General features: G+C 44.8%; 3 protein-coding genes, 1 long non-coding RNA gene and 1 other non-coding gene across 9 annotated transcripts in view; 2 read left to right on the plus strand and 3 right to left on the minus strand.

Annotated features, from left to right (window-relative positions):
- Positions 1–7,381, minus strand: part of LOC130521685 (FERM domain-containing protein 5-like) — a 46,000-nt gene extending 38,619 nt beyond the window's left edge. For both annotated transcript variants that reach the window (XM_057025422.1, XM_057025421.1), the window contains exons 1-2: positions 7,256–7,381; positions 7,048–7,159 (exon numbers count right to left, since the gene is read on the minus strand). In XM_057025422.1, coding sequence (XP_056881402.1) covers positions 7,048–7,159; positions 7,256–7,302 — 159 coding nt within the window. In that variant the 5' untranslated portion in view covers positions 7,303–7,381. The remainder of the gene's footprint in view (positions 1–7,047; positions 7,160–7,255) is intronic.
- A 768-nt stretch (positions 7,382–8,149) lies between these two features.
- On the minus strand, positions 8,150–8,221 carry trnah-gug (transfer RNA histidin (anticodon GUG)). Its single transcript has one exon. It is a non-coding gene; the product is annotated as a tRNA-His (tRNA).
- Positions 8,222–8,262: 41 nt separating this feature from the next.
- cry5 (cryptochrome circadian regulator 5) lies at positions 8,263–11,815 on the plus strand. The gene is made up of 11 exons (XM_057025431.1): positions 8,263–8,419; positions 8,631–8,852; positions 8,935–9,129; positions 9,198–9,316; positions 9,397–9,551; positions 9,637–9,777; positions 9,944–10,111; positions 10,192–10,332; positions 10,563–10,714; positions 10,790–11,010; positions 11,110–11,815. The coding sequence occupies exons 2-11, from the start codon at positions 8,641–8,643 to the stop codon at positions 11,175–11,177; spliced, it is 1,572 nt and encodes a 523-aa protein (XP_056881411.1). The 5' UTR covers positions 8,263–8,419; positions 8,631–8,640; the 3' UTR covers positions 11,178–11,815.
- A 2,073-nt stretch (positions 11,816–13,888) lies between these two features.
- Positions 13,889–27,392, plus strand: alpk3b (alpha-kinase 3b). 4 transcript variants are annotated; one of them, XM_057025416.1, is made up of 14 exons: positions 13,889–14,262; positions 14,408–14,618; positions 15,327–15,448; positions 15,658–15,775; positions 16,043–17,063; positions 18,163–19,945; positions 23,702–23,849; positions 23,979–24,106; positions 24,191–24,226; positions 24,313–24,587; positions 24,668–24,756; positions 24,978–25,094; positions 25,522–25,574; positions 25,691–25,776. In XM_057025416.1, exons 2-13 carry the CDS (start codon positions 14,494–14,496, stop codon positions 25,526–25,528), a joined length of 3,969 nt encoding a protein of 1,322 aa, XP_056881396.1. In that variant the 5' UTR covers positions 13,889–14,262; positions 14,408–14,493; the 3' UTR covers positions 25,529–25,574; positions 25,691–25,776. The 4 variants fall into 4 exon arrangements, with proteins under 4 accessions (XP_056881396.1, XP_056881395.1, XP_056881394.1 ...); XM_057025415.1 differs by having other exon boundaries at positions 13,890–14,262; positions 25,522–25,570; positions 25,691–25,781; XM_057025414.1 differs by having other exon boundaries at positions 13,897–14,262; positions 24,877–25,094; positions 25,691–26,052.
- On the minus strand, positions 18,205–20,762 carry LOC130521698 (uncharacterized). Its single transcript, XR_008949418.1, has 3 exons — positions 19,988–20,762; positions 19,649–19,846; positions 18,205–18,328 (listed from the first exon to the last, which is right to left on the minus strand). It is a non-coding gene; the product is annotated as an uncharacterized LOC130521698 (long non-coding RNA).
- Positions 27,393–27,631: the final 239 nt, after the last annotated feature.

The raw sequence follows: 27,631 nt of genomic DNA on the forward strand, positions 1-27,631 counted from the left end.
CAGGAGGCTTCAGCTCATGGTGATGACGTAAAGGTGGAGGTACGCCCTGGTTACTGTCTAGAGAGGATTAAGTTTTTCCTTAGGACCATGAAGGGGCAGAGGTCTGTACAATTAGAGGACTACTTTTCAGACCTCCAGCTCTTCCACGATCATGTCAAGATGTTCATGAGGATGGAGAGATACGGCGAGCCCGCTTTCACCGACCGGGAGATGTATCGCCTAAAGAAAATGCTGGTCAAGATTCGGTCTCAGTTCGAGAGCGCTGACTAGGACACACACGTTCCCTTTGTCTCTCTGATTAATTTCATGCTGGACAATATTTGAAAGTTTCAAGAGCACATGGTTCCTGAACGACGAACTATGTTTGGTGGAACTACTGTATGTTTGTGGTAGATCATGGTTGTTGTAATGATAAATAAAGTTCTGTTTAAAAGTCAAAAGTCTCTCTCTCTCTCTGTGAGTGGAGCGCGTGGAGCTGAGAGCGTTCTCGTTCTGAGAATTTTTCAAACTTTTGCGAGGTTTCGGCCTATGTTGTACGGTTAATTGTTGGTTTATTGGGTTGGTTAGTTGTTGGTGGTGTTTTTTGTGTGTTTTGTTGGGCGTTTGAGGTTTGTGTCGGGTGGAATCAGCCAGGTTTGTCTGGCTGGTTGGCGTCTGACGCCATGGTGTTTGGTGGTGGGAGCGGGGATCTCTCCAGTTAACGCAGAGACATGGCGTTAAGGTGGGGACCGGGTCTCTGTACACCGTGGAGGAGGTGGCCCTCGCTGTGGGGGAGAAAATCGGACATGGGTCCGTGAAGTCGGCCGCCCGAATGAACGGGGCGGTGGTGTTGTTTGTTTGATAAGGTGGAGCAGGCGAAACGGGTGGGGAGACGGGGATCAGCGTTGGCGGGAGATTCGAGGCGGTGCTGCTGCTGACGCAGCCCTCCACCCAGATCACCCTGTCCAACGTACCCCCCTTCATCAGCGACAAGTTCCTGGCCAGGGAACTCGCCAGGTTCGGAAAGATCGTCTCGCCCATTAAAAAGGTTCTGTCGGGGTGCAAGTCCCTGTTGCTAAAACACGTCGTGTCTCATAGGAGACAACTTTATATGATATTAAATAACCGGGCGGAGGAGCTGAACATGCGCTTCCACGTTAAGGTGGAAGAATTTGATTACATGTTATACGCGTCCTCCTCCGTCATGAAGTGCTTCGGCTGTGATGAGGAGGGTCATTTAGCTAGAGCCTGTCTGGGTCGGGCCGGCTCGGTGCCGGTCAGTTCCGAAGGGCGGGAGCCCGCCCCGGACCAGCCCGGTGCCGGGAGTCCGGGCGGGCCCGGGGGGGCCACTGCGGCAGGACCAGAGGAGAGTATCGGGAGAGGTGGACAGGAGGAGGCAGGTGAGAAGGTGGTGAGTGAGGGTCAGGTGAGTGAGCCTGATGGTGCACTGGTGGGTGTGGTGTCTCAGGTAAGTAAAGGTGGTGAGAGACAGGTGGGTGAAGGTGGCGAGGGACAGGTAGGTGAAGGTGGTGAGGGGCAGGTGGATGAAGGTGGTGAGGGACAGGTGAATAAAGGTGGTGAGGGGCAGGTAGGTGAAGGTGGTGAGGGACAGGTAGGTGAAGGTGGTGAGGGACAGGTGGGTGAAGGTTGTGAGGGACAGGTGGGTGATGGTGGTGAGGGACAGGTAGGTGAAGGTGGTGAGGGACAGGTGCATGATGGGGTTGAGTTGATGGAACAGGAGGCTGCGTGGACTCTTGTTCCACAAAAACGCCCGAAAAGAAAAGATGAACTGGCAGAGGTGGGGGCGAAGGCCAGTTGGTTGCCTGGGAAAAGAGCATTCTGGAAACCTGAGCTCGCTGAGAGCAGTGATGGAGGAGAATGTGTGTCTGATGAGAGTGAGCTCTCACACACACAGAAACCCGGAACCTTCGATGAAAGCCCATACACAGCAAAAATGATTAAGAGTTTCCTTGCGAACACAAAAAACGCAAAAGGGATTAAAGTTGAACATCACTTCCCCGAGAAACAGTTATTTTACACATCAGCCAAACATCATCTTAGAAATAAACTGGAGTCAGATTTTACTGACCAAGACGTTTTTAGATTAAGAAAACTGATTTTAAAAGTTAAAAGAGAGTTGTGCAATTGAGGTTTTGTTCAGTGTGGCGCCTTTTTTAGTGTTTTAATAGCCATCCTAGACCATAGTTTTAGACCCCTCATTTTTTTAATGAATAATTTTAAGGTGGGAAGTTTAAACATTAACGGGGCTAGAGAAGCAAGAAAGAGGGCCAAAGCATATGAAACGGCTAAGAGCAAAAGAATAGAAGTTTTATTTTTACAAGAGACCCACAGCAGTGACAGCAATGAGACCGACTGGAGGAGAGAGTGGGAGGGGGGGGTGTTTTTAAGCCACAGCACTGCGGTCAGTGCAGGGGTGGGCATCCTCTTCTCCAGGTCTTTTAACCCAGTCGCTGTCACAGTGGAGCACGTCGTTCAGGGACGCTGCCTTTTAGTTAAAGCTGCGTTTAGTCACCTCACGGTTGTTTTTATTAATATTTATGCTCCCAACAAGGGTGCAGAGAGGAAGCTCTTTTTAGAGAAAATCAACGACGTTTTTAAATAATCTTAGCTCGTCTGATTTGTTGATTTTAGGGGGGGATTTTAAATTGTACAGAAGATCACGTTTTAGATCGAAATCACATAGAGCCGCATCCAGTTTCCCAGCAGGTTCTGAGGCAGCTGGTCCGCTCCCATGGTCTGGTGGACGTGTGGAGAAGGATGCATGCAAGCCACAGACAGTTCACATGGTCCCACATCAGAGACGACACCATCTCTTTGGCTCGCCTCGACCGCTTTTACTGTTGTAAACACCATTTTAGTACTTTTAAAAAGTGTGATATTTTACCAGTAGGTTTTACAGATCATTCTTTGCTTTTAGGCTGCATGCTAGTTAGGGACATTTGCCCTTTTAATTCAACTCTGACTGCCGACAGAGGTTTTAAGGAGGCTTTTAGTTACTTTTGGGCTGGTTTTAGGCAGAGGAAGAAGGATTTCACCCGTCTAAGACAGTGGTGGGACCATGGCAAAGTTCAGATCAGGTTGTTGTGTCAGCAGCACACTCTCAATGTCACCCGCTACATCACCAGATCAATCGAAGCTCTGGAGACCGAGATTGTGGAACTGGAGCAGTTTTGTGAGTCCAGAGGAGATCGAGGGTGTTTGGAGGCCCTCAAGATCAAAAAGACGGCCTTGGCCAACCTGCTGGACACTAAGGTACAGGGCGCGCTGGTGCGGTCCCGGATCCAGGACATCGCAGAGATGGATACCCCCTCAACCTTCTTCTTTGGCCTGGAGAGGAAGCGTGGGCAGAGCAGGGTCATCCACTCCCTACTATCGGAGGAAGGACGGGAGCTGACAGAGCCGGAGCAGATCCGGAGGAGGGCGGTGGACTTTTACTCCTCATTGTTCAGGAGTGAGTATAAAGAAAACAATGAACTGTTTGAGGAATACTGCTCTGGACTGCCCCAGGTACCAGAAGAGGCCAATGGTCAGCTGGATCGCCCCCTGTCTGTCCCAGAGCTGTATGCTGCTCTTCAGAGCATGCAGAGCCTGAAGGCTCCGGGCATCGACGGACTGGGGGTGGACTTCTACAAGGCTTTCTGGAGCACCGTGGGGCAAGACCTCCTGGACGTCCTCAATGAAAGTCTTCACTCTGGCTCCCTGCCGCTGTCCTGCAGTAATTGCCCTCCTACCAAAGAAGGGGAACCTGCAGGACATCAAGAACTGGCGCCCCGTTTTCCTGCTCTGCTCGGACTACAAAATCCTCTCCAAGGCCTTGGCCACCCGGCTGAGGGAGGCCATGGAACACGTCATCCACCGGGTCCAGATGTACTGTGTGCCCGGCAGGTCAATGGTGGATAACATCCACCTCATTCGGGACGTTTTGGAAGTCTCCAGTTCATTGGGAACACAGGTTGGTCTCCTTTCTTTAGACCAAGAAAAGGCTTTCGACCGTGTTGAACACAGCTTTCTGTGGAGAACCATGGAGAGGTTTGGGTTCAACGCTGGTCTGATAGCCATGATCAAGGTCTTGTATCGTGACATTGAGAGTGTCCTGAAGTTCAACGGTGGCTTGTGTGCTCCTTTTAGGGTGCATAGAGGTGTCCGTCAGGGCTGCGCCCTGTCGGGGATGCTCTATGCGCTCTCCCTGGAACCCCTCCTGATCAAAATACGTGAAAATGTTCAGGGTTTGGTTTTATCGGGTTTTGCTGGAAACTTGGTTTTATCTGCTTATGCTGACGATGTTATTGTTTTTACTAGAGATCAGCAGGACATCAACATTTTAAACCGCATAACGGACAAGTTTTCCATGGTGTCAGCGGCGAGGGTAAACTGGGGAAAGAGTGAAGCCCTTGGTGTCGGCAACTGGGGTGGGGGTCTCCCGGTTCTCCCAGGAGGCTTGACCTGGAAGAGGAATGGACTTCGGTATCTGGGGGTGTACCTCGGATGCCAGGAGATGGAAGCCAAGAACTGGGATGACATTGTGGAAAAGGTGGACAGCAAATTGCATAAATGGAGCTGGATCAAGCCCCACATGTCTTTTAGAGGGAGGGTTTTGGTTTTAAATAACCTTGTTGCTTCGCTGCTGTGGCACCGGCTGGCCTGCCTGGATCCACCATCGGGCCTGCTGGCCCAGGTCCAGTCAAAGATGGTGGATTTCTTCTGGGACCGTCTACATTGGGTGCCACAGTCAGTATTGTTTTTACCTCGGGAGGAGGGGGGCCAGGGCCTCATCCACCTGGCCAGTAGAGTGGCCACGTTAAGATTACAGTTTGTCCAGAGGTTCCTCGGAGGGCCTCCTGATTTAGTGTGGAGGAGTGTGGCCAGCTGTGTACTCAAACGTGTGAACAACCTGGGGCTGGATGCTGCTCTGTTTTTAATTAAATTAAACTTTTTATCGTTACGGGGGCTACCTCTATTTTATCAGGGTGTTTTAAAATCCTGTGCTCTCTTTAGATGGAGCTTTGTTCAGACCGACTCTCTGCACTGGCTTTTAAAGGAGCCGTTAGTCTGTGGTGGCAGACTGGACGTCTGCAGCAGTGCCACCCCTGGGCTGAAGGAGGCCCTGATCAGAAGGAGGATGGTGACACTGGAGCAGCTGGGTGGCGCAGCGGGACCAGAGCTCACCGATGCCCAGGCTGTGAGCTCGGCGCTGGGGGTCCGGTCGATCCGACTGATCCAGAGGAGCTTGGGCCTCTGGAAACAGAGACTATCGACAAAGGAGAAGGGTCTCCTCCTCCTTCACGGGAGAGGAGAGGCTGAGACTGACCCCACGGACGATTTCCCTGAACTCCACCTCCATCTACAGAAATGCTCTCTCTGTGCGCTATAGTTCATCAATGTGGCTCAGACGTGCGTCAGGACATCCTCAAACATTTCCAGTGTTGTAGTGAGATCAACATCTTTGTTTGGGACTGTTGGCCAAAATTCATTTCTATTTGTCAATTCCGTCACAACAGAACAAACAGAACAAAGACCCAGAGAAAGAGATGCACACATTAGATGTAAGAGCACCTTTTGAATGATAAAAACATAAAGGTCCCGCAATAGTGAGGAGCTTCCCTGCTGATAACTACTTCCCACTGCAGTGCTGACAGCGCGAGTCAAAGTCAGGTGAGTGAAGCACTTCCTCACAGCAGGGATTTACACGTGTGCTCTGATGGATCTCTGATTATTCTGTATATGTTCAGATTATACGTGTGGGGGAAATTGCAATTGGATCTGAGCAGATGAGGCTTGTGCAGTCGAAAGGCCATTCTTGAGCACCCTCTAGTGGCCGGTAACTGTATAAGCCCTGGAAACAAGACACTATTCAAGCTCAACACCTGGTTTCAAAAGAGTTGGACTTTTCTTTTATTGTCAAAAATCAGCATTTACACTCCTGTAACACTCAGATGAAGGTCCTCATAGCTTCATCGTCTGATGTGATTTCACTGGAACAGCAACAGTTGAGGGTGAATGCTAACAAGCCAGAGCAGGGTTAGGGTCTTAATGGCACTGAAGATGAACTGATAAAGCTGTAAAAGTATATCAATGGTGATCACTGAAAGTCCCTCCTGTCTCAAATCAAAGCAGCACTTCATATTGCTTTCACTGATTAGAAGAGTGACATTAAAGATGTCATGAAAGAGGAACAAGCAAGGACCTAAGAGCAGCCAGAGATCATCACCAGAACTAAAGTTAAACTGCACATACTTCAGCCACACTTCAACCACAGAACGTTGCCCCTCCTGGATGCTGCACAATTTCTCAGGTCAGGAATGAGATCCACTCATGGCCACCCAGCTTCAGACGTGGAGAAGCTGCGAAAAAAACCCTAGTGCTCCTGCATTAGTTACTCCATGAAAGGCTCTCTTTGCTGTCACATCCCACAACTGAACAGGTGGTGACAGTCTGTGTGTGCTGGCATCTTCCCCAACAGCAGCAGTGGAATCCCTGAGAGTAGCAAACATTAAACACAGCTCTGCCACAGATTGGCTGATTAGAAGGTGGAACGGCAGTAAGGCTGATGCAGCAGAATTTATCCCACTTGAGCTAGAACACCCCCGATTTACAATATACACAAGCCACTTCATCTTCTGCCCTGTTCACTGACTCAGGTCATCCTCCACTTTCATAAATATATGACAAGTGCGGGAAACAAAGAGACATGCATCACTCATTTATTTTATCAAAGCTTTCAGAGCCAGTGGACACACCTCAGATCTGAAAATCACTAAAGACAGCAGACATCTAAATGGAGATTGAGGGAGTGAGAAAATCACCACAGAGACAACAACAGACTTGATTCATAAAGGAACATCAATCATTTGTGCAAGCACAACTGCTGCTGCAGAAAGATGCATCTTTCTCTGTCATTCACAAACCTTCAGTCACGAATCTGCTGCTAAAGGCAGAAGCAGTAAAGTCTGCAGCCAAGGCTGTTGTTGGTCCACATGAAAGAGGAATTCATCTGACCCCCATTCGTGTCCTCCATAACAAGATAAACAGACAACAGCAATCACAGACCTGGATCGTGCAGGTGTACTCGGAGTCGTCCAGCAGCCTCACGGTGCAGTTGCATTCCCGGTCCAGACTCCTGACGCTACTGCTCATCAGTCGGCTCAGCATTTTATTGCGTCTGTTTGGAGCACGGAGAGGAGAGATGAGTTGTGCACGCACGCACAACTTTGATTTCGGGGCACGCTAACGACCTGTGTGTTCGCAGGTCCCACACCTAGTCGGAGACGTTGTCTCCGGGGGCGCTGCGCACCGACAGTGCATCGTCTCTCGGTCGGCTGGCGTCTTTTCGGAGAGGGAGGAAACGCTGCTGCTGCCCCCGCCGGTCCGGCTAGACTGACACCCCCCTCACTACACCTCCCCTTGTCTCCTCGAACGCTGCTTCCCCCCTAACTACACCTCCCCTCGTCTCTGCTAAGGTTAAGCATTGTTAATTTCTGATATATATGAAATAAAATGTGCTATGAATTAATTACGTAAATTACAGGCAAACTGTCAAAATGTCAACGTGAATACATGAAAAAAATCAAAGCAACCATTATTTCTGCAGATTGGAATCATTTTCTCCTGTGAAAAATTTGGAAATATAGGGAGGAAATGCATACAGAATAGCACTTTGCAACTGTGTGTGTGTGCGTGTGTGTGTGTGTGTGTGTGTGTGTGTGTGTGTGAGAGAGAGAGAGAGAGAGAGAGAGAGGAGAGAGAGAGAGAGAGAGAGAGAGATTTATATGGTTAACTTTTTGTTTTAATGTATGAGTTTTGTTTTGTTTTGATTTATGAGTTATGATAAATTAAGAGTGTAACCGGTTTTATTCTACTTTAACTTCATCTCGTGGCATCTACTTGTAATTAAATGTAAATAGGAACTCGCAACACAACCTAACAAAAATAATTTATTTTTCCTTTGTGACACAATACCGTTTTAAACGTACAGTTAAGAACTCGATGTAGCCCTAACGTGCCGCAAAGGGAATTGACAACAAAACAGCCAGTTTGCGTGTTCGAAAGTTCTCTGTCCTCGAGGACAACAAATGTGGAAAATAATTTAATACAGTTACGTTAGGAACTCAAGAGCCAAAAAGAGCTCTCCTGCCGTTTTGTTGTTAAACAATGCCGTGACCCGGATTCGAACCGGGGTTGTTGCGGCCACAACGCAAAGTACTAACCACTATACGATCACGGCGAGCTACGATGAGCCAATGGGATTAAGCTCTTTAACCATACTGTCCTATTCCAAACACTGCTTAGTTCCGTGTTGCTATTGCCATTTCTGATTGGTTCATTTGCTTTTGTAACGTCTCCAACGTGGCAGTTACCAAACACCAATTTTAGAAGAACGCTCTTTTCTTCCAGCTGAACGGAGGTAGAACTCTGATTTACGGTAAGTCTTAGTCCAGCCATGTTCATTCTTTGATTTTCGATCGGTTCTTTTGCGTTTTGTTGTTTGTCGTTTCACCCTCTGGGGTTATTGCTTCTGCAACGAGTTGTTATATTTCAGAGCGATTACACATGGAGATCGCGATTTCTGTCATGTCGACATGTGTATCTACCTCTGTAAAATGTTAAAGCGAGCTGTGGTGATTCGTCCGCAGCTTAACCGACATGACTCATACGTGCATTCACTGGTTCCGCAAGGGACTTCGGCTGCATGACAACCCAGGGCTGATGGCTGCTCTCAGAGACTGCAAGGAGCTCTACCCAGTGTTCATCCTGGACCCTCAGCTCCACAACAAAAGTGTTGGTGTCAACCGCTGTAGGTTCCTTATTGGAGCTCTCAAAGACCTTGACCTTAGCCTGAGGCAACTCAACACCAGGTATCTGTTGTCTGCAGCCACTGCACTGATTTCACAGCTTTAACTGTGTAGACATTATTGGTGAATAGTGTGCCTCCTCCAGGCTCTTTGTTGTAAGAGGGAAGCCAGAAGAAGTTTTTCCAAAGCTGTTCTGCCAATGGAAAATCACCAAGCTGACCTATGAGTACGACACAGAACCCTTGAGCCTGAGTCGAGACAAAACCGTGACAAGGCTGGCCGAAGAACATGGAATTGATGTGGTCTGCAAAGTGTCGCACACTCTGTTTGACATCAACAGGTATCACTCATATAGAATATGTGAAACATTTAATTTCCTCAAGATTGTTTAACTGTCTTTCTTTGTAGGATAATTGAGGAGAACAATGGCAAAACTCCCCTCACATATAAGAGTATGCAGGCAATAGTTAAGAAGCTGGGACCACCTAAGAGACCGCTCTCCGCTCCCTCTATGGAGGATTTGAAAGGTACAATTAAGAACATTTGTACAGTTTTGTGAAAAATCACAACATGGCAACTGATTCAAATCCATTATTTACTTCCAAAGATGTGAACACACCTTGTTCAGAAAGCCATGAGAAGAAATACAGGATTCCCACCCTGGAGGACTTTGGCCATAACCTTGCAGATCTTCCGGAGGAGCAGTTCCCAGGAGGGGAGCAGGAGGCTCTGAGGAGACTGGAGGAGCACATGAAAAGAACGGTACTGGAGCATGACTGAACCATCAGCAGAACCCTGTGTGTTTAATGACAGAAGGATGTTTTTTTGGGATCTTTGTTTTTTCCAGGCTTGGGTTTGCAACTTTGAGAAGCCCAAGACATCTCCAAACTCGCTAAGTCCCAGCACTACTGTTCTCAGTCCCTATGTGACTTTTGGCTGCCTGTCTGTGCGCACCTTCTGGTGGAGACTGTCTGATGTTTATGAAGGGGTGAGTGTTGCCATGGCTTCACGGATGAGTGGTTTCTTCAGATTCAAGATTCAAGATTCAAGAGTACTTTATTGATCCCTTTAGGGGGTGTCCATCAGGGAAATGAGCAATTAGCAAGATTCAATTCCAGACCTGTGATTGTCGTCCATGTGCATCTTTGTTTTAGAAGAAACATTCGGCTCCTCCAGTCTCCCTCCACGGCCAGCTCCTGTGGAGAGAGTTCTTCTACACCGCCAGTGTGGGAATCTCCAACTTTAATAAAATGGTAGACAACCCAGTGTGCACCCAGGTGGACTGGGACATAAATTCTGAATACCTGGCTGCATGGAGAGAGGTAGAGAACTATTAGTGTACCTTGAAATGAGCCCAGTTAAAATGTTCCCCTCAACCCGGATGTTCTGTGTTTCCACGTAGGCTCGGACTGGATTTCCCTTCATCGACGCCATCATGACGCAGCTGAGGCAGCAGGGATGGATCCACCACCTGGCCAGGCATGCTGTCGCCTGTTTCCTCACCAGGGGAGACCTGTGGATCAGCTGGGAGGAAGGTCAAAAGGTTAAAGCACACCACAGTACAGCACATAGCTAACCCTTTGTGATTGATTGCTTATACAACATTATTATTGTTGCATTCCCTTATTGGTAGTGCTGCTCACTGCATCAGCTTTATATTGTAAATGTGTCTATTCAGCAAAAACATAATTTGTCTATTAATGAAGAACTGAGCCAGCTCAGTCACAGCTACAACCTCTTTTACAACAATTGGAACTTTGTTTTCTTGGGAAGGTTTTTGAGGAGCTGTTACTGGATGGCGACTGGGCTCTGAATGCTGGGAACTGGCAGTGGCTCTCTGCCAGTGCTTTCTTTCACCAGTTCTTCAGGGTTTACTCTCCTGTGGCCTTTGGAAAGAAGACCGACAAAAATGGGGACTACATCAAGTACGGTCTGACTGACTGTTCTCAGTAATCATTTATTTATTAGATTTTAATTTTCCCTTTTCTCTTCCTTTGAAGAAAGTTCCTTCCACATCTGAAAAAGTTTCCTGCTGAGTACATCTTTGAGCCCTGGAAGGCACCACAAAGTGTCCAGCAGGCAGCTGGATGTATCGTAGGCAAAGACTATCCACATCCCATCGTTCAACACGAGGTGGTCAGCAAGAAGAACATCCAGAGGATGAAGGCAGCTTATGCCAAGAGATCTGCAAATACTGCAAAATCCCTGAGCAAAATACAAGGTATCAAAGGACATCCATATAGAGTTGGTCCTCATTTTCTGTTGGTTTTAAATGAACTAAACAGCATTTCAAGTGTTTGCCTTGGTTTTGTCCCCCCAGGTTTAAAACGAAAGCCATCCTCCTCTGTGGACATGCTGAAGAACAAAAAAAAAAAACAATACAAGTGAACCCTTGCTGTAACGCGGTTCACCTTTCGTGGCTTCGCTCTTTCGCGGATTTTTTTAGTGCAGTTTTTTATGCTTTTTTTTTACCAGTACATTGTGTTCTGCATCCTGATTGGCTAAGGGACTGATCAACGTGATCAGTCTCCGCGCCTCGTCTCTGTACAGCTTGTCAAATTTACGTTTGTAAATTTTCTTCATGACAAAACCCACAATGTCGATGAACCTGTAACCGGTGCAAAGGCACTGGAGGACACACCCAAAAGGAAGAGAAAGATGCTAAATATCGCAGAAAAAGTTGAACTTCTGGACATGCTGAAGGAAGGTAGAAGCTATGCGGCTGTCAGGCATTTCCTTATTCAACTTCATTGGTATTGCTACTGAAACAAAGTTGCTTTTCGTTTTGATCGTTTCATTCTTTGCTTTTTATACTATAATAATAATACCAAATATTCGCTGATGTCATTTATAGTTTGTCACCACTAGGGGTCAGTGTTACACCGCAGACCCAGAAGCGGTCGCCTTTGTTTCATTGTTCACTTTTTAGCTATTAAATCCTATGGCAACCATATGCGAGCATTTTGGAGTGAAATATTATTAACTCCGATGCAGATTCTTTTCATAAATAAAGTATATTTTATTAATCAGTTTGTTCATTCTTAAATATTCCAAATGCATCATAATAACAATATTTGTCAGTTCCAGGACAGAGGCTTCAATTTAAACAGGGTCCATTAGTCAATATACTGTATGACAGCACATAGGGTTGCTTTGCAACATAAAGCCAGTGTGTGTCTGTGAGTTCTTGTACTTGCAATATATTTAGTACCAAAATCTACATTCGACTAACAAAGTGAGGCCCTTTATGTTTTCTGCTGTTTCTTCTGCTCCATCTTGTCACTCTTGTAAAAGAGATTTTTAATCTTAAGTGTCTTGATTTCTTTTTTTAATTTGAATCATATTTTTGGAAAGCGAGGACATTTTGGCTGGTCCTCTTAACTTCAAAGGACAGTTTGAGGGTAATGTCCTCACAAAGATGCCTGTGTGCGTGCATGCGTGCGCGTCCTCAGGTCGTCTCCTGTTGCTGCTTCCTTGGAGCTGACACTGGTGTGAATATCCAGAGGGTGATGTCACAGCCTCACAGGCAGCCTGTACATAGCCAGTTTCCACAGAGACCTGTCAAACAGCAAAACAATCCCTGATCCAACTGTGTTTGCCTGTTGAAGGAGTTGTTTTGAGGGGGCGGAGGGGTTATACAATTAGCACAGCAGCTTCTGCAACAAACTACCTGCTGAGCTCAAATTTGCTCTATGCCCATCTCTACTACAGCAGGTGGAAGATGAGGAGGAAGTATCCTCAGAAAGGGCTCATGACCACATGGCCTGTGAGAGGTGATGATTTGGGCAATAAGTCAGTTCCCTCTTTTAGTTTTCTGCCAGTGTCCAACAGCAACGGGCCTCTAAACATGAATTTGTCCATATTCGCTCAATAACATCACCTGACCTGACATTTTCCACCAACTGGTTGTGCGTGGTTGAATTCTGGGCTCAGGTTTAGGATTTGAACTGTAAATTTAAGATTGCCCCAAATGGGACATACACATGCATGCACATCCTCGTACTTTTACCTGTGTGAGGACTAAGTATGATACAGAGACATAAAACATTCCTTCACCCCATCAGTACCAACCCTTACCCAAACCCAATTCTAATGTCTAAACAGTTCTTTGTTGTGAGGACAAGCCAAAATGTCCTCATTTGCTAGTATAATGTGTAGCCAGTACGCGCACACACAGAGCTGGATTGATGTTGGGTGCACACAAACAGGTGGGGTTTTTTTCTCCCTTTTTGCATTCCGACAGTAGAAACATGAATGATATGATTGCTGATGGAGGGGTTAAAAGTCCCCTGAGGATATTTTTCTTCCCGATATATTCAGCTTTTCACTAGTTTGGGATTGAATAACATTTTCAGTCAGCTTTTTTTCCTGTTTCAACTTGGACATATATAACATTTCTAGCCAGAAATATGGAATCTGAGGCAGGTAATGGCAGTTTTATGGGAAGAGGTGGAATAAAAGACAATGAAAATTGCTCACTGGCATCTGTAGTGTTTGTGCATGTGTGTGCGCGCACGCGTAACATGAGAGAAAACTGAAATCTTTGTGACCTTGATTGAGGTACAAAACACAAGATGTTTTTATACCTCACTGACTGAAAGATCAACCTGTTGGTGTTCTATATAAATGACAAGTCTGATAAACGTCGAAGAGACTGTTAATGTGTTTGTCAGTGCAGCTCAGTATGTAAATTCATCTGAATTAACTCTTTTCAGGAAGTGTATTGTGTGTATTTCTGAGGATGAGTGCGTGTAAGATAAGACAGGAACTGTCTGTGGGTCGGTCTATATAAGCCTGTTCTATTCTTACTGCTTTTACTCAGGGGATCAACAAGATGATCATCCCTCACTGGGACAAATAATGCAAAATAAATCTGACCACATACACAATAATCCAGTGTTTTGCTCTCGTTCTGTCATCTTCTGGTTTGAACATTTGGAGCGAGCCCTCAGTTAGCACCATCCTAAGTCCAGACATCTGCTTAACAGGGTAACAATGTGGCTCATCTGAGAAGTTCTGCTCATAATAACCTGGACAATGATGTCATCCTTCTCCTGATTGACAGGCTCACATGATTCTTTACAGCAGTGTGTGCACAGACTCATGACCACACAAGTGGACCTCTTACAAGAGAAACAAGCCTTAACTGACGGATTAAACTCCTTCATTCTTCTTCAGGGCTCCAGCATACGTATCACGGAGATGGGATTTCGTTGGCATTCTCCCTCAAACTGATTGATTTTTTTTTCCGTGCTTGTACAAAACTTTTACCAATTTATCTCAGAAAACTGGCAAAGAGTTTTTTTATGAAATGGTCCGAAGACAAATTTTGGATGTGCTCTTGTGCCTATTTGCAGGCTGACTATAAATAGCGGAGCAGCTTCCGCGTGCTCTTGCTTGATCGGGAATCAGAGGCTGAAGTCAGTGCTCTGGGGTATCTGACTAAGGAGGAAGGAAACCTGTGAATGCTGAGGTAACCGCCCTAAATATGCAGATGAATAGCTATCTGCTGGTGTATGTTCACACAGAATAGGTTGACAAGATGTGTCGCTGCAAATTGTATTCCTTTTTTCGGCAATTCTGTAATTCTGGTTTCGATCATCTTTGCTCTCTTTTAGCTTTGGAAAATAACGCAAGTGGCCATATCAGCTTTTTATCATCTGGGAACTGTCCCGCCTTTCTAGTCCTTTTGTCAGTGGAAGTAATGGGCTCTCGCCGGATGACACGCTCGTCTTTCAGCAATGGCAGATCCAGCAGTGGGGAGGACAGTAACGGGACGAGTCGGCCCAATGGCTGCAGCTACAGCTCTAACGTGAGGCCAGAAAACAGGTACAGCCTATTGCAGTGCTGCTTCAGATGGGCTCACCAGCGGTGAAATAAACTGCAGATTAGGAGCAGCATCTCAGTTATGCAGCACGGGCCCCATTTTACAACAAGCAGCTTCTGCATGGAAAAGTCATGAGGTCACACTCCATTTTAGAGAACCAGACCATCCAGAGTCTTTCTAGATTCTACTGTAGTGTTTACCTTGACCCAGATATTGCATTGGTTTTTTTTCTTCAAATCTTATAGGTGCAACCATTGAACTATGTAATAATTTGTAATAAGTTGCTCACGTGACTGATTTAGAAGGGGAATAAAATGAATAAAAATTTCTCCCTTACATTTTTGACTACTAGAGTAATGTTCTTGTATTACCAACAGCTTAGCATCTAATGCCAAGTTAGAGCACTAAAGCGTAATAATATCCTTTACTGTGACAGTGCGATGTTTCCAGATGCTCCACGTGATGATGCTTACACGTTTCCACAAGCTGGACTTTCAACTGTTCAATTTATGGGGATGGACGTAATTTTTATAATTGATTTCATTACTGAGACCCATGTAAGGAGGCTTCAGACAACTGTTTATAATGCAGAAATCTGACAGGAGACAAGAATGTCTGAGAGAGCATGAATTCAAATATGGCCTTTGATGAAAAATGCATGAGATTTGAAAACGATCAAAATAGAATTAGCGTCTCATCATTCTTCACAGGAGCACGCTCTGCATGATGAAGGCACAGCTGACAGAAGAAACGCAGCCGTTCTTTGAAGCCACCCTCAAGTCAAAGGCTGTGTCTGAAAACTGCAACGTCAAATTCTCCTGTGTGGTTACAGGTAAATCGGCATACTGCACATCATGAAAACACACCCAGCCCCTTAAATTAGATCAGAGGAGGGATGAAGACGATGTGGCAAAACTCTGAGAAAAAAAAGAGAAAAAGTCTGAGATTATATGTTCAATATGTAATTGAAGGCAAATGGTGCATCAGCGCTGCAGTTTTAATACTGTAAATCCTCATCTTCAGACATTCTTTTTGTTTTAGGACATCCAGCTCCTCAGCTCGTCTGGTATAAAGAAGATGTGCAGTTAGACAGATACTGTGGCCTCCCTAAATATGAAATAGCCCACAATGGACACCACCATTCTCTGCACATTTACAAGTACGTATGTTTGGAAACATGAACATTCTACTGTAATTATTCTGGAATTTGGGAAAAAGGCAAACAAAACTGTTTCTGCCCGACACACCCTGATGGAAACCCTAACCTTAACCCTAGTATAGAAATGCAAGTATAAACAGGAAAAAAAAACATCTGTCTCAGGATTTCTGATGAAACCCTCATTTGTGACCGTTTTAGCTTTCAAATAATATTTAAAAACATTTGAGCTCAATACATTTTAGTGATGGCGACTTTGTGCTTGTGCAGTTGCACTTTAGAGGATGCTGCGATCTACCAGGCGTCAGCCAGTAACAATAAGGGTATTGTGTCCTGCTTTGGGCTTCTGGAGGTGGGGGAAATGAACGAATTTAAGATCCACCAGCGCTACTTCGCCAAGCTGAAACAAAAGGCTCACAGATACAAAGAAGAGGCAGGTAAAAAAAAACTAGAACCGCTCCGAACCATCAGTCCAGACCACACACTGAGGAAACGCTACTCCAGTATGCAGGGTTTTCTTAGTGTGCTGAGCTCCATGGAGGATGAGGGGAGAGAGGAGACTCCTCAGGCTGTAGAGAATGAGTTGGAAGAAACACTGACATCCATCAGCAATGTATCGGGGACATACACATACAACTCTGCCCAGAAGATTTTTACTGCAAATCAACCCAAATCACCCTTCACAAAGAAGATTAAGATTTCCCAAGATGAAAAGGGTCAGCGGGTATCTGGGGAACAAAGAGCCAAAGTCGAGGGCTCCAAATGTGGCACCATGACTTCAGAGGAGATTATGGAAGTAGACGACATATTTACTTCATTGGCAGTTGTGGATTCCAGGAATGTGACCGAAAGTCAAAAAGAAAAGGAGGTTTTAACTTCTGATGAGAAGCCTTCAAAGGCAGTGAGTGAAAATGGTGCCATTGGGGCTCCAGAGAAAGCCCATCTAATGGGTTCAAAAGCTGGCCCTGGTCAAACTGCACAAGCAACTGAAGGTAAAGGACATGACCATAAAGTCACGGAAGAGCCCTCCCAAATGCAGAAGTTTGTTCCTGATAATAAAATAGCAAAACTGCAACAAATTGCTGCAGCACTACAGCCCAGCAAAGCACAGACGACAGATGCTGTTCCAGTCAGCAAAACAGAAGACAAGTCAGAAACCAGCTCAGCTGCAGCTCCTGACAGCAGAGCTGGGTTAAGTCTTTGTGGATGGGCTGGAGATCAACTGTCCTACAAGGAAACTGGGCCCTGCCAGAAAAATCTATCAGAGACTTGTCCAGGACTGCTGAGGGAGGTGAGTCAACTTTTACACATCAGCTCGTGTGTGCTTTGTCCTGCCAACACAGGCCTCCTCTCATCAGCTATTAATAACTTTTAAGTGCACCCTGGTGTCTGGTGGCAAGAATTGCATGACGCATGAGTAGGGAGGCAACGTTATTCACAATGGCTGCTTCACACCAGAATATCAAGCATTTGTTTTGATATTAAATGTAATAATTGTTTCTTCTCATGCTAATTTAAAGAAATAAACTCTCATTATGGCTGCAGATGAAATACTACAAGGGACAAGAATATATTGAAGACAAATCGGCGTATTTATCCCTACTTTCGTGTCCATCTAAATATGGAGGCTAACAAGAGTTGCCTGATGGATGATGTGATTTAAAAGTAATCCAATATATAAAACTTCCCAGTGGCATCTCTCACTCACCACTTTTATTTATTTGACCAAGAATGGACGTGAACTTCCGCCACACTTGGCTAACGATGCTCCTCAAAGAATTGTCTATAGTTTAGGAATGGTGGCAATATTGTTTTGCAAAAACTGTAACAGCAGAACAGCAGGCTGCTATGGAAAATCTGTGGTTTTGTATTAAAAATCTTCATGATTAATCAATGATCATTTTCAATGACATTTTCTAAACCTGCAATTTCACAGGCTTAAAAAAGCTGTGTGATTGTGGGAACTATGAATTTGCTGCAGGCTGCTTATTGAATAGCTGTTGCTACGTGTCTGAGCAGTGATGGCATTCAGAGAACACTAAAGCACCATTTAAAATGGTTCTCATTCTTTTCTGCTCAGGCAGAAACACAGTAGAATAGCTTCACATAAACAAGCTCTTTGTTTTGTAAAAGGGTTTACATGAATTGTAACTTCAGTAGAGAGAAAAGCACCCGAGGTCAAAATTCATTTCTGACCATTTTGAAAAATGGATTTGTTCGACTGAGCAGAATGAATCTTTATTTTTATTCACTTCCTGTCCAAACTGATCTGTGTGTGTTACTGCTGACACAGTTGCTGTTTTTAAGCTAACATGTGATTGTCCCATGTAGCCGGGGATAAAGGATTAGTGTTTATAGCTTGGAAAACTCTGCTTGTCTTGTGTCCCAAGGTTACACAGGCCCGAAAAAAGATGTCCAGGAATGATGCACCTGTCAGCCTCGAGGTCCCGCTCAACCATCGCTCAGTAGAAGCTCAACCGCCTCAAAAGTCCCCATCACAGAGAGATACCCCAGCAGATGACATCAAGAGCCTGACTTTCAGCACTGGGTCAGCCACTGGCAAAATGGTAAAGGACAGATGGGATCATTCCAGTGGAAATGGAAGCCGTACGCTCCCTTTTACAGACATACAGAAGTCATCGCTCCAAAACCCTGGCACTGGTCAGACCAGCAGAGGGTGTAAGGTTTTGCCCAGAACCAAGCACATCCAGGTTGATACAGGTAGAAAAACTGTTCAAGAGAGGGGAAAACAAGTGGAAACCAAGGTTGGTAGTATGAAGGTGGGTGAGTCAACAAGGTCTAAAAGCAAGATCTTGCTGGAGAAGGTTGAGATAGAACATGAAAGTGTTGATCACCAACAGAAAATAGAGAAACAAATGAAACTAACAACAGATAAAGAAATAGAAAAAAATTCAGATAGATCTGAGAAACAATCTGAAAAGAATGAGCTTACATTAAAGAAAGCAAAGAAAAACATTTTGCACAGGTCATCCAACATACCAGAAAAAACTTCCCAGCTCCAAGCAAAAGACAGCCAAAATCATCAGCCCACACCTCCAAAAGTAATATCTATAGCTGAACTTTTGAGAACACAAATCAAAGCTCTCGACTCCATGTTGGCAAATTCATTAGCACAAGAGCAAGCTTCCATACCAATGCAGAGAGATTTAAAAGGTGATGAAAGCCAAAGAATCCCAGAAGTGAATACATCCAACAGGAAAACTGAAGATATGCCTCTAAGAAACATAAAAGAAACACTGATGGAGGTTTATCAGCAACTACAACGTGATCAGGAGCAACTAGAGGTCCATGATGTAGTCTTAGAAGCTGTTCAGCCCTCAGAAAAAATCCCACCTACCTCTGCCGTAGAGACTGGGACAACTGCTGAAACCAACAAAAAGATGAATGGCCTTGGTCGGGAGACCGGAGCAGCTCTGCTTTCAGATTTATCCAGACATGTCAGTCCAGAAACTGACACAGGATTACACATTCCTATTGTAAAGCACGACGAAGACAAATCCGATCAGGACAAACGAGTGGAGTGCCTGCAAAAATCATCCTCAGTAGATGGCCTCATGACTCAAAATGGAACTTCTGAAAATCTTTCAGATCATTCTAAAATAGATAAACTTCACATGGAAAACAATGTGCAAATGGTTCCTCCTGAAATTGAGCAGGTCACACATTTACAACCCAATGAGATTAATAAGCAGGACAGGCTGATGGTGGAGGACCTCCAGCAAACTCACACTTTAGCCAGTCTATCTCCAAAGACCAGTCCTCTGTTAAAGAGTCATACTCCATCTATTCCTGCTGCCAATGAACAAGAGCTGGCTTCTGGGGCTCGACGCAAATTCCCAAAAGAGAAAACCTCACCTGACGATTTTTCAGAAGCCCCATCACCGGTGGATAACCAAGTCCAGATTCACAACCCTTCTACTGAGAGTCCTAAGTTCTCTGCATGTCCACCGTCCCTGCCATTATCACCCAGCCTGCAGAAAAGATCACAGCAGGCTGAGCAAACTCCTTCCTTGGAGAGGCATTCTCCAGTCTTCAGCAGGAGGAAAATCCAATCTGAGGATGCAACACAAAGCCAGAAGACCAGTGATGAGACACACATCCAGAAAACAGAGGACAAACTCTTAAAGAAGAAGAAGCATGACCCATTCAAAGGTAGGAATTCTTGAACAATGGGTTGCTTCAGTGGACACTGACCCACATAACTATATATGACATGCCATGCCATGCTATGGTCAGGGCCTATAATATAGTCAGAGAACCAAGAGAAGGTGAAAACCTTAGCAGACAATCACAACTTGAATGTTGGAAGGTAATTGGTACTTAGTTTGTACCGCAACCAAATACTTTGACACAGCTGCGGGCAATCATGCCCGTGAGTCACTTCGCCACGCACACCTGTTGTGCATCTAGACACTAATGAGCCCCTTTCTTAATCCCCGGAGGCACACCTGCTCCCTGCCAGATCGCTGTTCGTGTTCCGATTACTTTCCAGCATATTGCCTGGTTCCGACCTTGCCTGCTCCCCTGTAAACCCTGTCTGCCCAATCTCGACCTTGCCTGTCCCTAGTGATGTCCAAATGAGGCTTCATGAGTCTTTGAACCCTTTTGGACCATTGTGTTGAAAATTGGTTCATACTCGAACCTTCAATCATTTCAAACGCGGGGGTCATCTGCTGGCGCATTGGTTGTACTGCAGCCATGCAAAAGGTTGATGACCCAGCAAGTGTGCACTTTTGATGTTGTATTATCATATTTTAGGAACATATGGGGGGTATGGGCCTAAGGTGCTTGGGTGAACTGGTGTGCCTATGCATTTTTATTTAAAAACAACAGTTTCTCCACAGTCGAGGGTTTGAGGCAGTTTCTCTTTTTTGAAACTATTTCCCCAGCTTTAGAAAACACCCTCTCACAGGGCACAGAGGATGCTGGTGTTGCGAGGTACTGGTTTGCCAGGTGGTACAGGTTTGGGTATAGGGCTTTGTTTATCGTCCAGTACACCAGAGGGTCCTGTGATCATTCAAGTGGAGGGGCTGACAGATAACGCTGCACCTCCACTATGGCATCAGTGGTGGCATTCCTGGACGCTCTTGCTTCTTCAGCATCCCTGTCCAACAGCTTCCACAGATCAATGACTTAAAATAAAACATTACATAAAATTTAGTCCGTACATGAATCAATGCAAATAAATCTATTGATCCAAATTCTATAATTGTTGTACCTTGGGAAGAAGCAGCTGGTTCTGGCTGTGCTGTTGAAGTGGATGGCGGGTCCTCTTCGGTGGGTGCATTCCACAACAATGCCGCACACTCCGATTTTAACCGGTGCACAGCTGACTCGGCATTTGAAGGGCTTTGGAATCCGAGTGTTTTAAATCTTGGGTCAAGTAATGATGATAAAGAGAAGATGCTTGTGGTTTCTATTCCACTGAGTTTCTTTCATAATTCTATTGAGGTTTATGCCAAGGTCTTTTGCCATTTTGTTTGAGTTCTGTGCCATCAATATTGCCTGGAACAGCACCCACTCACCTGATAGAAACATCATCACAGCAGCACCACCAGCTTCATTCTCATGTTTGGCTTGGTAATGCCTAGTGATGGGACGATGATACCTCAAGGAGTGTATTGACACACTACACAAACTGTGTCGGCACTGTATTGATACTGTGTTGGTCACCCGATAGTGACCCTGCAGTAGTTATAAAATGATTGCAGGTAAAGGAATTCCTTGTTTGCTAAACTGAGTTGGTATGTAAAATATAGCAAATTTGAGTTACAATTTCTTACTTATGTACACACATTCTTTGTTAACTGTTAAATCATATGAAATACAAAAAAGTGATTAGTTTATGAATTTTTATTGGGGAACAAAAGTTTTTGGAGGCGATTTCTCCTCTTAGACACCAGCTCCCCAGCCTTAGAAAATACTCTTTCACACGGTACAGATGACGATGGTGAGCAGAGAGTTTTAAGTGCAAGTTGATGCAGATGTGGATGTGTTTTCTGGTTCTGTCACGAGTATCTGCCAATTCTTCATTGCCATGCCGAGCTCTATAATGCCTCAGCATTGATGAAGTGCTCTTATTGATGTAAGAGAGCTCTGTGGAGCAGAGCCGACACTTCACCTACAATAACAAAAAGTTACAAACAATTCAAACCTCTTACTAGAACAGAGTAAAGACTAAGGCATTGCATTCACTTGTTAAAAAAATAGACACCCTATAAAAAAATCAATAAAGCAACTGTAAGGCTCTTGACTTGACTATCATATGTATCACAGGTCATTCACTTGATAAACTGATAAAGCGCCACCGTTAAAAATTGTATACAACAGTAAACAATGCTCAAAGGAGAAAAAGATTTCCCTTGTTTGGAGTCACAAGATCAACATTATTCCACACTGGGGAAAACTTCTTAGAACGATCCATAATTGCGCAACTGCAAAACTCCATCCAACAAACCCACGACATGTCGATAGTTTGTTTCCTTATAAACACACTTTGGCGCGGCACATCCAAACGATACAATTCCTGTATCGGTCACGTGATTCTTTCTTAAAGCGATACACGCACCGATACGGGGTTTCACTCTTGAGCTCTCGGCACAGTGTTGACGCACCAGTGTCGCTCGTCCCATCACTAGTAATGCCTCATCATTGATGACGTGTTATTATATGCCAGATGTCGGGAACAAAGCAAACACTTCAAATGCAAATTAAAAATGAGATGTGTGTGTGGTTTATTATTTGTTACTGTGTGAATAAGAGTTGAAAAATACGTTTGTAACACTTACCTTGTTTGGCGGCACCATTTCAAAGTGGTCCCAGACTTGAGATCTCTTCCTGGTTGGTTCCATTGCAAAGCAATAAGAAAGCAAACCGAAAGCAATAAGAACGCTAATCAAATCAATCCAAAAAGGTATTGACCATATAGGCAACGTATTGCGCTGTTTCATCCATTTTTAAACACAACTGAGACCCGCCAATTGTTCAAAGCCCCGCCCATTGAACCGAACCAGTCAGCTGATTCAGTCTGAATGAAGCAGTGAAGTGGTTCAAACGTCATCAGTCACGTGATTTGAAGCGAGCTCCGGAGCAGTGCTTCAGAAAAAAACTACCGAGTTTTGGGGCGTGGTTCGGAGCCCCATGTCAGAGGGAACATCACTACCTGTCCCCTACTATTGTATTCTGCTCGCTCCCTGTCTGTTGTCTGTGTCTGACAATAAAACGGTGTTCAGCCAAACTCCTGTGTCGCATTTGGGTTCTCATCTGGTTCGCCTCCGCGGCGGCAGCCACCACCGCCTCCTCGTGCAGCTGAATGATTTCCATCAGTCCAGCGGGGACGGGTTGTGCGCTGGGTTCAGATCGTACTGTCACGAACCAGATGAGAGCCCAAATGCGACACAGACAACAGACAGGATTCACCGGGGAGCGAGCAGAATACAATAGTCGGGGACAGGCAAGGTCGAGATCGGGCAGAAGGCAGACAGGGTTTACCGGGGAGCAGGCAAAACAGAATGGTCAGGAACAGGCAAGGTCGGAACCAGGCAGGCAAACAGGAATAGGCTGGAAAGTCATCGGAACACGAATAGCGATCTGGCAGGGAGCAGGTGTGCCTCCGGGGATTAAGAAAGGGGCTCATTAGTGTCCAGATCCACAACAGGTGTGCGGGGCGAAGTGACTCACGGGCATGATTGCCAGCAGCTGTGAAAACTTTAAGAAAGTGTTGGAATACAACCACGAAGTCCCTTCAAAAGGTATCTGAATTGCTCATAATTAAAAATGGTTAAAATAAATAAATAAAGAGGAGACACGTTTATAGCAGTACATGTATAATGAATGCTATATCTGGGCATTCCTAAACTCTTTGTATGGCATTCCTGAAAATTTCCTGCTTTGTGTCATTGTCTCCAGCTCCTCAGGTGATTCGTAAAATTAGGTCTGAAACATTTGCAGACGCCTCAGGACATTTGAAACTGTGGTGTCAGTTCTTCAATGTTTTGACTGACTCTACAATAAGATGGTCCAGGGATGAAGAGGACATCGCTCAGGTTAAACGAAGGTGAGTTTCCAGGGAAAACACAGCGAATGGACTCGATAAAACAAATGAAGCATGTATATTTCTAATGTTGTCATTCTGGTGGGTTCGAGAGGTGGTTTTGTTACTAAAGCTGTGTAATTTGTTCTTTAGTGCAGGAGATGAAACTCAGGTTAACCTGGCTGTTGTTCAGGCATCACACAGAGACTCGGGGGTTTACAGATGCACAATCACAAACGAATATGGAACAGACTCCACAGACTGTTTACTCAGTGCTGAAAGTAAGGACTTCTTAGCTCAAAATTACACTGTAATTGAAGGACAGTAATGTTTCCTTCATCCTGTCATCTTCCTCACTGCATCAGTCCTGACTGGAATGTCCATATGTGAGGATCTTGGTGGTAAGATGTTTTTTAGACATCTTTAGGCTTTTCTTCAGAGCTCAGATGTTTTGCTGACACCCATTCTTACCTTTTTCTGTATGCAGTTGGAGAAGAAATTGAAATGACACCCATGATCTTCAGCAAGGGCGTGGCTGATTCTGGCGTTTGGGGTAACAAATTCTTTGGCCGTGTGGTGATGCAAGAATCTCACATTGGCGATGGCTGCTTGCACAAGGTCTGGAGGGCTAAAGTCATCTATGGTCTGGAGCCTGTGTTTGAGTCTGGACACACTTGTATCGTCAAAGTGCGGAACTACATTTCCTACAGTGGCAAAGGGGAAAACTGTCTCACAGATAAGAATCTAGAAATGATCACACAGGTGAAGTGAACTTTTAATTTGTCAAGGGAACTTATAACCTGTCTCTGTGCTCATCTTCACTACCCTTTTCTCATTTGGAGGAATGTAAAATTCAGAACTTGGCCCGTGAATACTGCAAAATCTTCTCTGCAGAAGCAAGAGTCATTGACAACTTTGGCCCCTCGCTTGAGTGAGTGTAATCAGTTTAGTGATCATCAAAATATAACACCCTCTAAAAGATTGCTGACCGTTCATGCTACGTTAAAGGTCGCTAAAGATCATTCACAACATGGCAATCTGTGTTGCCTAGGGTGCTTCCTGTCTACTTGATGTACCGACCAGCTAATGCGGTGCCTTATGTCACAGTGGAGGCTGATCTACCGGGAGACTATCAGAGATTCTCTGTTCTAGATCAGGCAGGCAGACTAGATATGAGGACTGGCTCAGATGTGGAGCAGAAGTGTTGTGCCCTGCAGCACTGGATCTTTCAGTGGACCAACGGCAATATGCTTCTCACTCGACTAGAAGGTACCTTGTCACACATTTGCTGATAATATGTGATAAAATGATGGAGTGGAACTGAAGCCAGTGCCTTCCTTCAGTCCACAACAAAAATACTGACAGCTGTGTGTAATGTCAGTACTGTCCTGAAGAGGCAGCAAATGACAGTCATCAAAATTGATGTAGAGCTTGGCATCTTCCATGAGAAATTATATAAATATAAACGTATAAAGAGAACATTAAATGGACATGGTAAACGCTGAGCTAAACGTTTTTGCTCGTCATTATGGTGTGATTCAGGTTTTTGTGGACATTGTGGGACATCCATCACTTCTTAGTAGTTGTGTTGTACATTGTGTGTAAAGTATATACAGTTTTTGCTAATATAAAATTATGGTGATTTACTAAACAACAGGAAATTAAATAGCCTAAGTTCTGTGATGTTATTTTGCAGGTATTGACATGAAGATCACCAATGTTGGAATCTCAGTTAAATCAACAGGGTTTGTATGGATGAATCCTTTTGTAAATCATAGTGTGGAAACCTAATTTCACAGGTAATTAACATTTCTAAGGAGCAGAAAAGTGTAACATTATTTTTGTGTGTGTTTGCACTGCTGCAGGCATCAAGGTCTGTCTGTTGAAGGGAGTCCCAAAGTGTTTGAGCACTTTGTCTCGCAGCACCGCTGTAACTACTTCTGTGGACTGCTCAGCCTAAGGTCCCTCAAGGTCGTGGACTCTCTACTGATGACAGGAAAGTCAAAAGCCTCCAAGAGCCCATTGCTTCAGCGCAAAATGGCAGCTGATTCCAGTCCTCAGATGGGCCGGAAGGCCTCTGGCAGTCCCAGACTGTCCAGGAAGACTGAACAAGATGGCAGGAAAAACACCTATTTGTCATCCCCCCTCCCCCCCGCTGATGCTCCCACTGTTGTCAAAACTGAATAATTATTACCTTAAAAAGCCGGGATTAAACATCTGCTCAGAAGTTGAATTTAACATTTAAGGAGATTCAGGACCGCATGAGATAATAATGAACCGTTGAAGTTTTTCAGCCACCATTCCTCTCTGTTACTGCTTCACAGCCGCGCTGGTATTTACAGTCCACGTACTTCCGGGTGATCAACGTCAATCTCAGGTCTGTGTCCTTGACTGTCACTTCATTTTGGGCTTTTGTAGTGATGTGACGTGATTTCACTCTTGCGTGGTCTAGAGCCAGTTTGAAAGGCTGGAAATAAACAGCCTGATCAGTGGGGAATTTATCAACATTTCATACAACTTTGTGGTTTTGGACTTTTATAATGTGCCTTGTCATGATTACACTGCCTTTTTAAAAACTGCACCTTTATGTCTGGCTGGGAAAGAAAAGATATGATTACTCAGATATCTGTAGATATTGTGAGAAGCCATGAAGTTTGACTATGCAAACACTGACAGCCAGTCTGTGTGACCTCAGCACTCACTCCATAACTGTATTATATTCTCTCTGGGTTGGAGGAAACACCGGGTTGCTTTCCATGTGCACAAGGTTGCAAGAGAGTGACAAATGAATGGATTCTGAATCTTGAGAAAGACAAGTAACCATGTGTGATTGCTGCGAGAGGAGTGTGCTGCATGAGAGTGGTGTGGCTAAACAGAATACATGTTTATACACAGAGGGTATTTAATAATTAGAGCACTTTTTAATGCACTTTATGATTTGATGCAGCGTGTTAAGAGACTAACACTGCAGACATGTTCTTCTGTCAACCATAGCATGTGCGCTTAATGTCACTCAGGGTGAATCTGATTTCTTTCCATGTGTGAAAGCACTTTTTGTTTTTTTTGTTGGTTTTTAACAAGGGAAGGGGCTAAGTTCATCACGGTCATTGTGAGTCTATGTCAGGAGTGAGACACCCTTTACAAGGACCTTGCACACAAGAGGGACTTGTGATGGGGAATTAAATGTATGGTTTTCTCAGAGCATCGCCTCTGATGCTGTCCAGCACCTCATGTTTTTCCTATTTGATTAATTATTACAAATTTGCGTTGAAAAAACAAGAGGAAGAATCTCGCTGCTGGAGAAACCAAAAACACCCCCGTCGATTCCCTGTCAGGCTCCATATTGGGGCACAGTTTTTAGAATATTTTGTGTGATCTTCACCTGACCAGCCAACAACCATGCTGGTGATAGTTCAGCCACAACCGCACTGGTAGTGATGGCATTCCCATTTCTCAGAGTTTCCATTGTGCTTCATGTAAGCCAATGCTCTCCTGCCTCCTGCTGTCAGTACATCATTGCAACGCAAATTGAAGTATATTAAACTGATATTTTGGCTTGCTACCAAATAGTGTCTGTTTTTATTTAGGCTATTCTGTAAGTTGGCATTCTAAAGCACAGGAAGGCACAGGGATGAGTGAAGGATAACCCCACTTATCAAGTGTTAAGATTTTTGTTTGTTATGAAGGCAGGAATGTTTCAATCAGGCAAACTAATCCACATACACTTCTTGCAAGGAATCACAGATTAAAACCAGGAGCAACTCACAGAAATTAAAGAGGGAAAATGCAGCGCCACAGCTCTTCTG

The sequence above is a fragment of the Takifugu flavidus genome, chromosome 2, assembly GCF_003711565.1.
Source record: "Takifugu flavidus isolate HTHZ2018 chromosome 2, ASM371156v2, whole genome shotgun sequence".
In the NCBI taxonomy this organism is placed as follows: Eukaryota; Metazoa; Chordata; class Actinopteri; order Tetraodontiformes; family Tetraodontidae; genus Takifugu; species Takifugu flavidus.

What these genes read in the sequence shown, in the direction of transcription:
- alpk3b (XM_057025413.1), top strand. Translation starts at nt 14,494, where the DNA reads ATGGGCTCTCGCCGGATGACACGCTCGTCTTTCAGCAATGGCAGATCC. An exon ending in CATTCTCTGCACATTTACAA is followed by an intron (nt 15,776 to 16,042) that starts GTACGTATGTTT and finishes GTGCTTGTGCAG; the next exon opens with TTGCACTTTAGAGGATGCTG. An exon ending in ATCTCAGTTAAATCAACAGG is followed by an intron (nt 25,571 to 25,690) that starts GTTTGTATGGAT and finishes GCACTGCTGCAG; the next exon opens with GCATCAAGGTCTGTCTGTTG.
- cry5 (XM_057025431.1), top strand. Translation starts at nt 8,641, where the DNA reads ATGACTCATACGTGCATTCACTGGTTCCGCAAGGGACTTCGGCTGCAT. An exon ending in AGGAGCACATGAAAAGAACG is followed by an intron (nt 9,552 to 9,636) that starts GTACTGGAGCAT and finishes TGTTTTTTCCAG; the next exon opens with GCTTGGGTTTGCAACTTTGA. An exon ending in TGTCTGATGTTTATGAAGGG is followed by an intron (nt 9,778 to 9,943) that starts GTGAGTGTTGCC and finishes TCTTTGTTTTAG; the next exon opens with AAGAAACATTCGGCTCCTCC.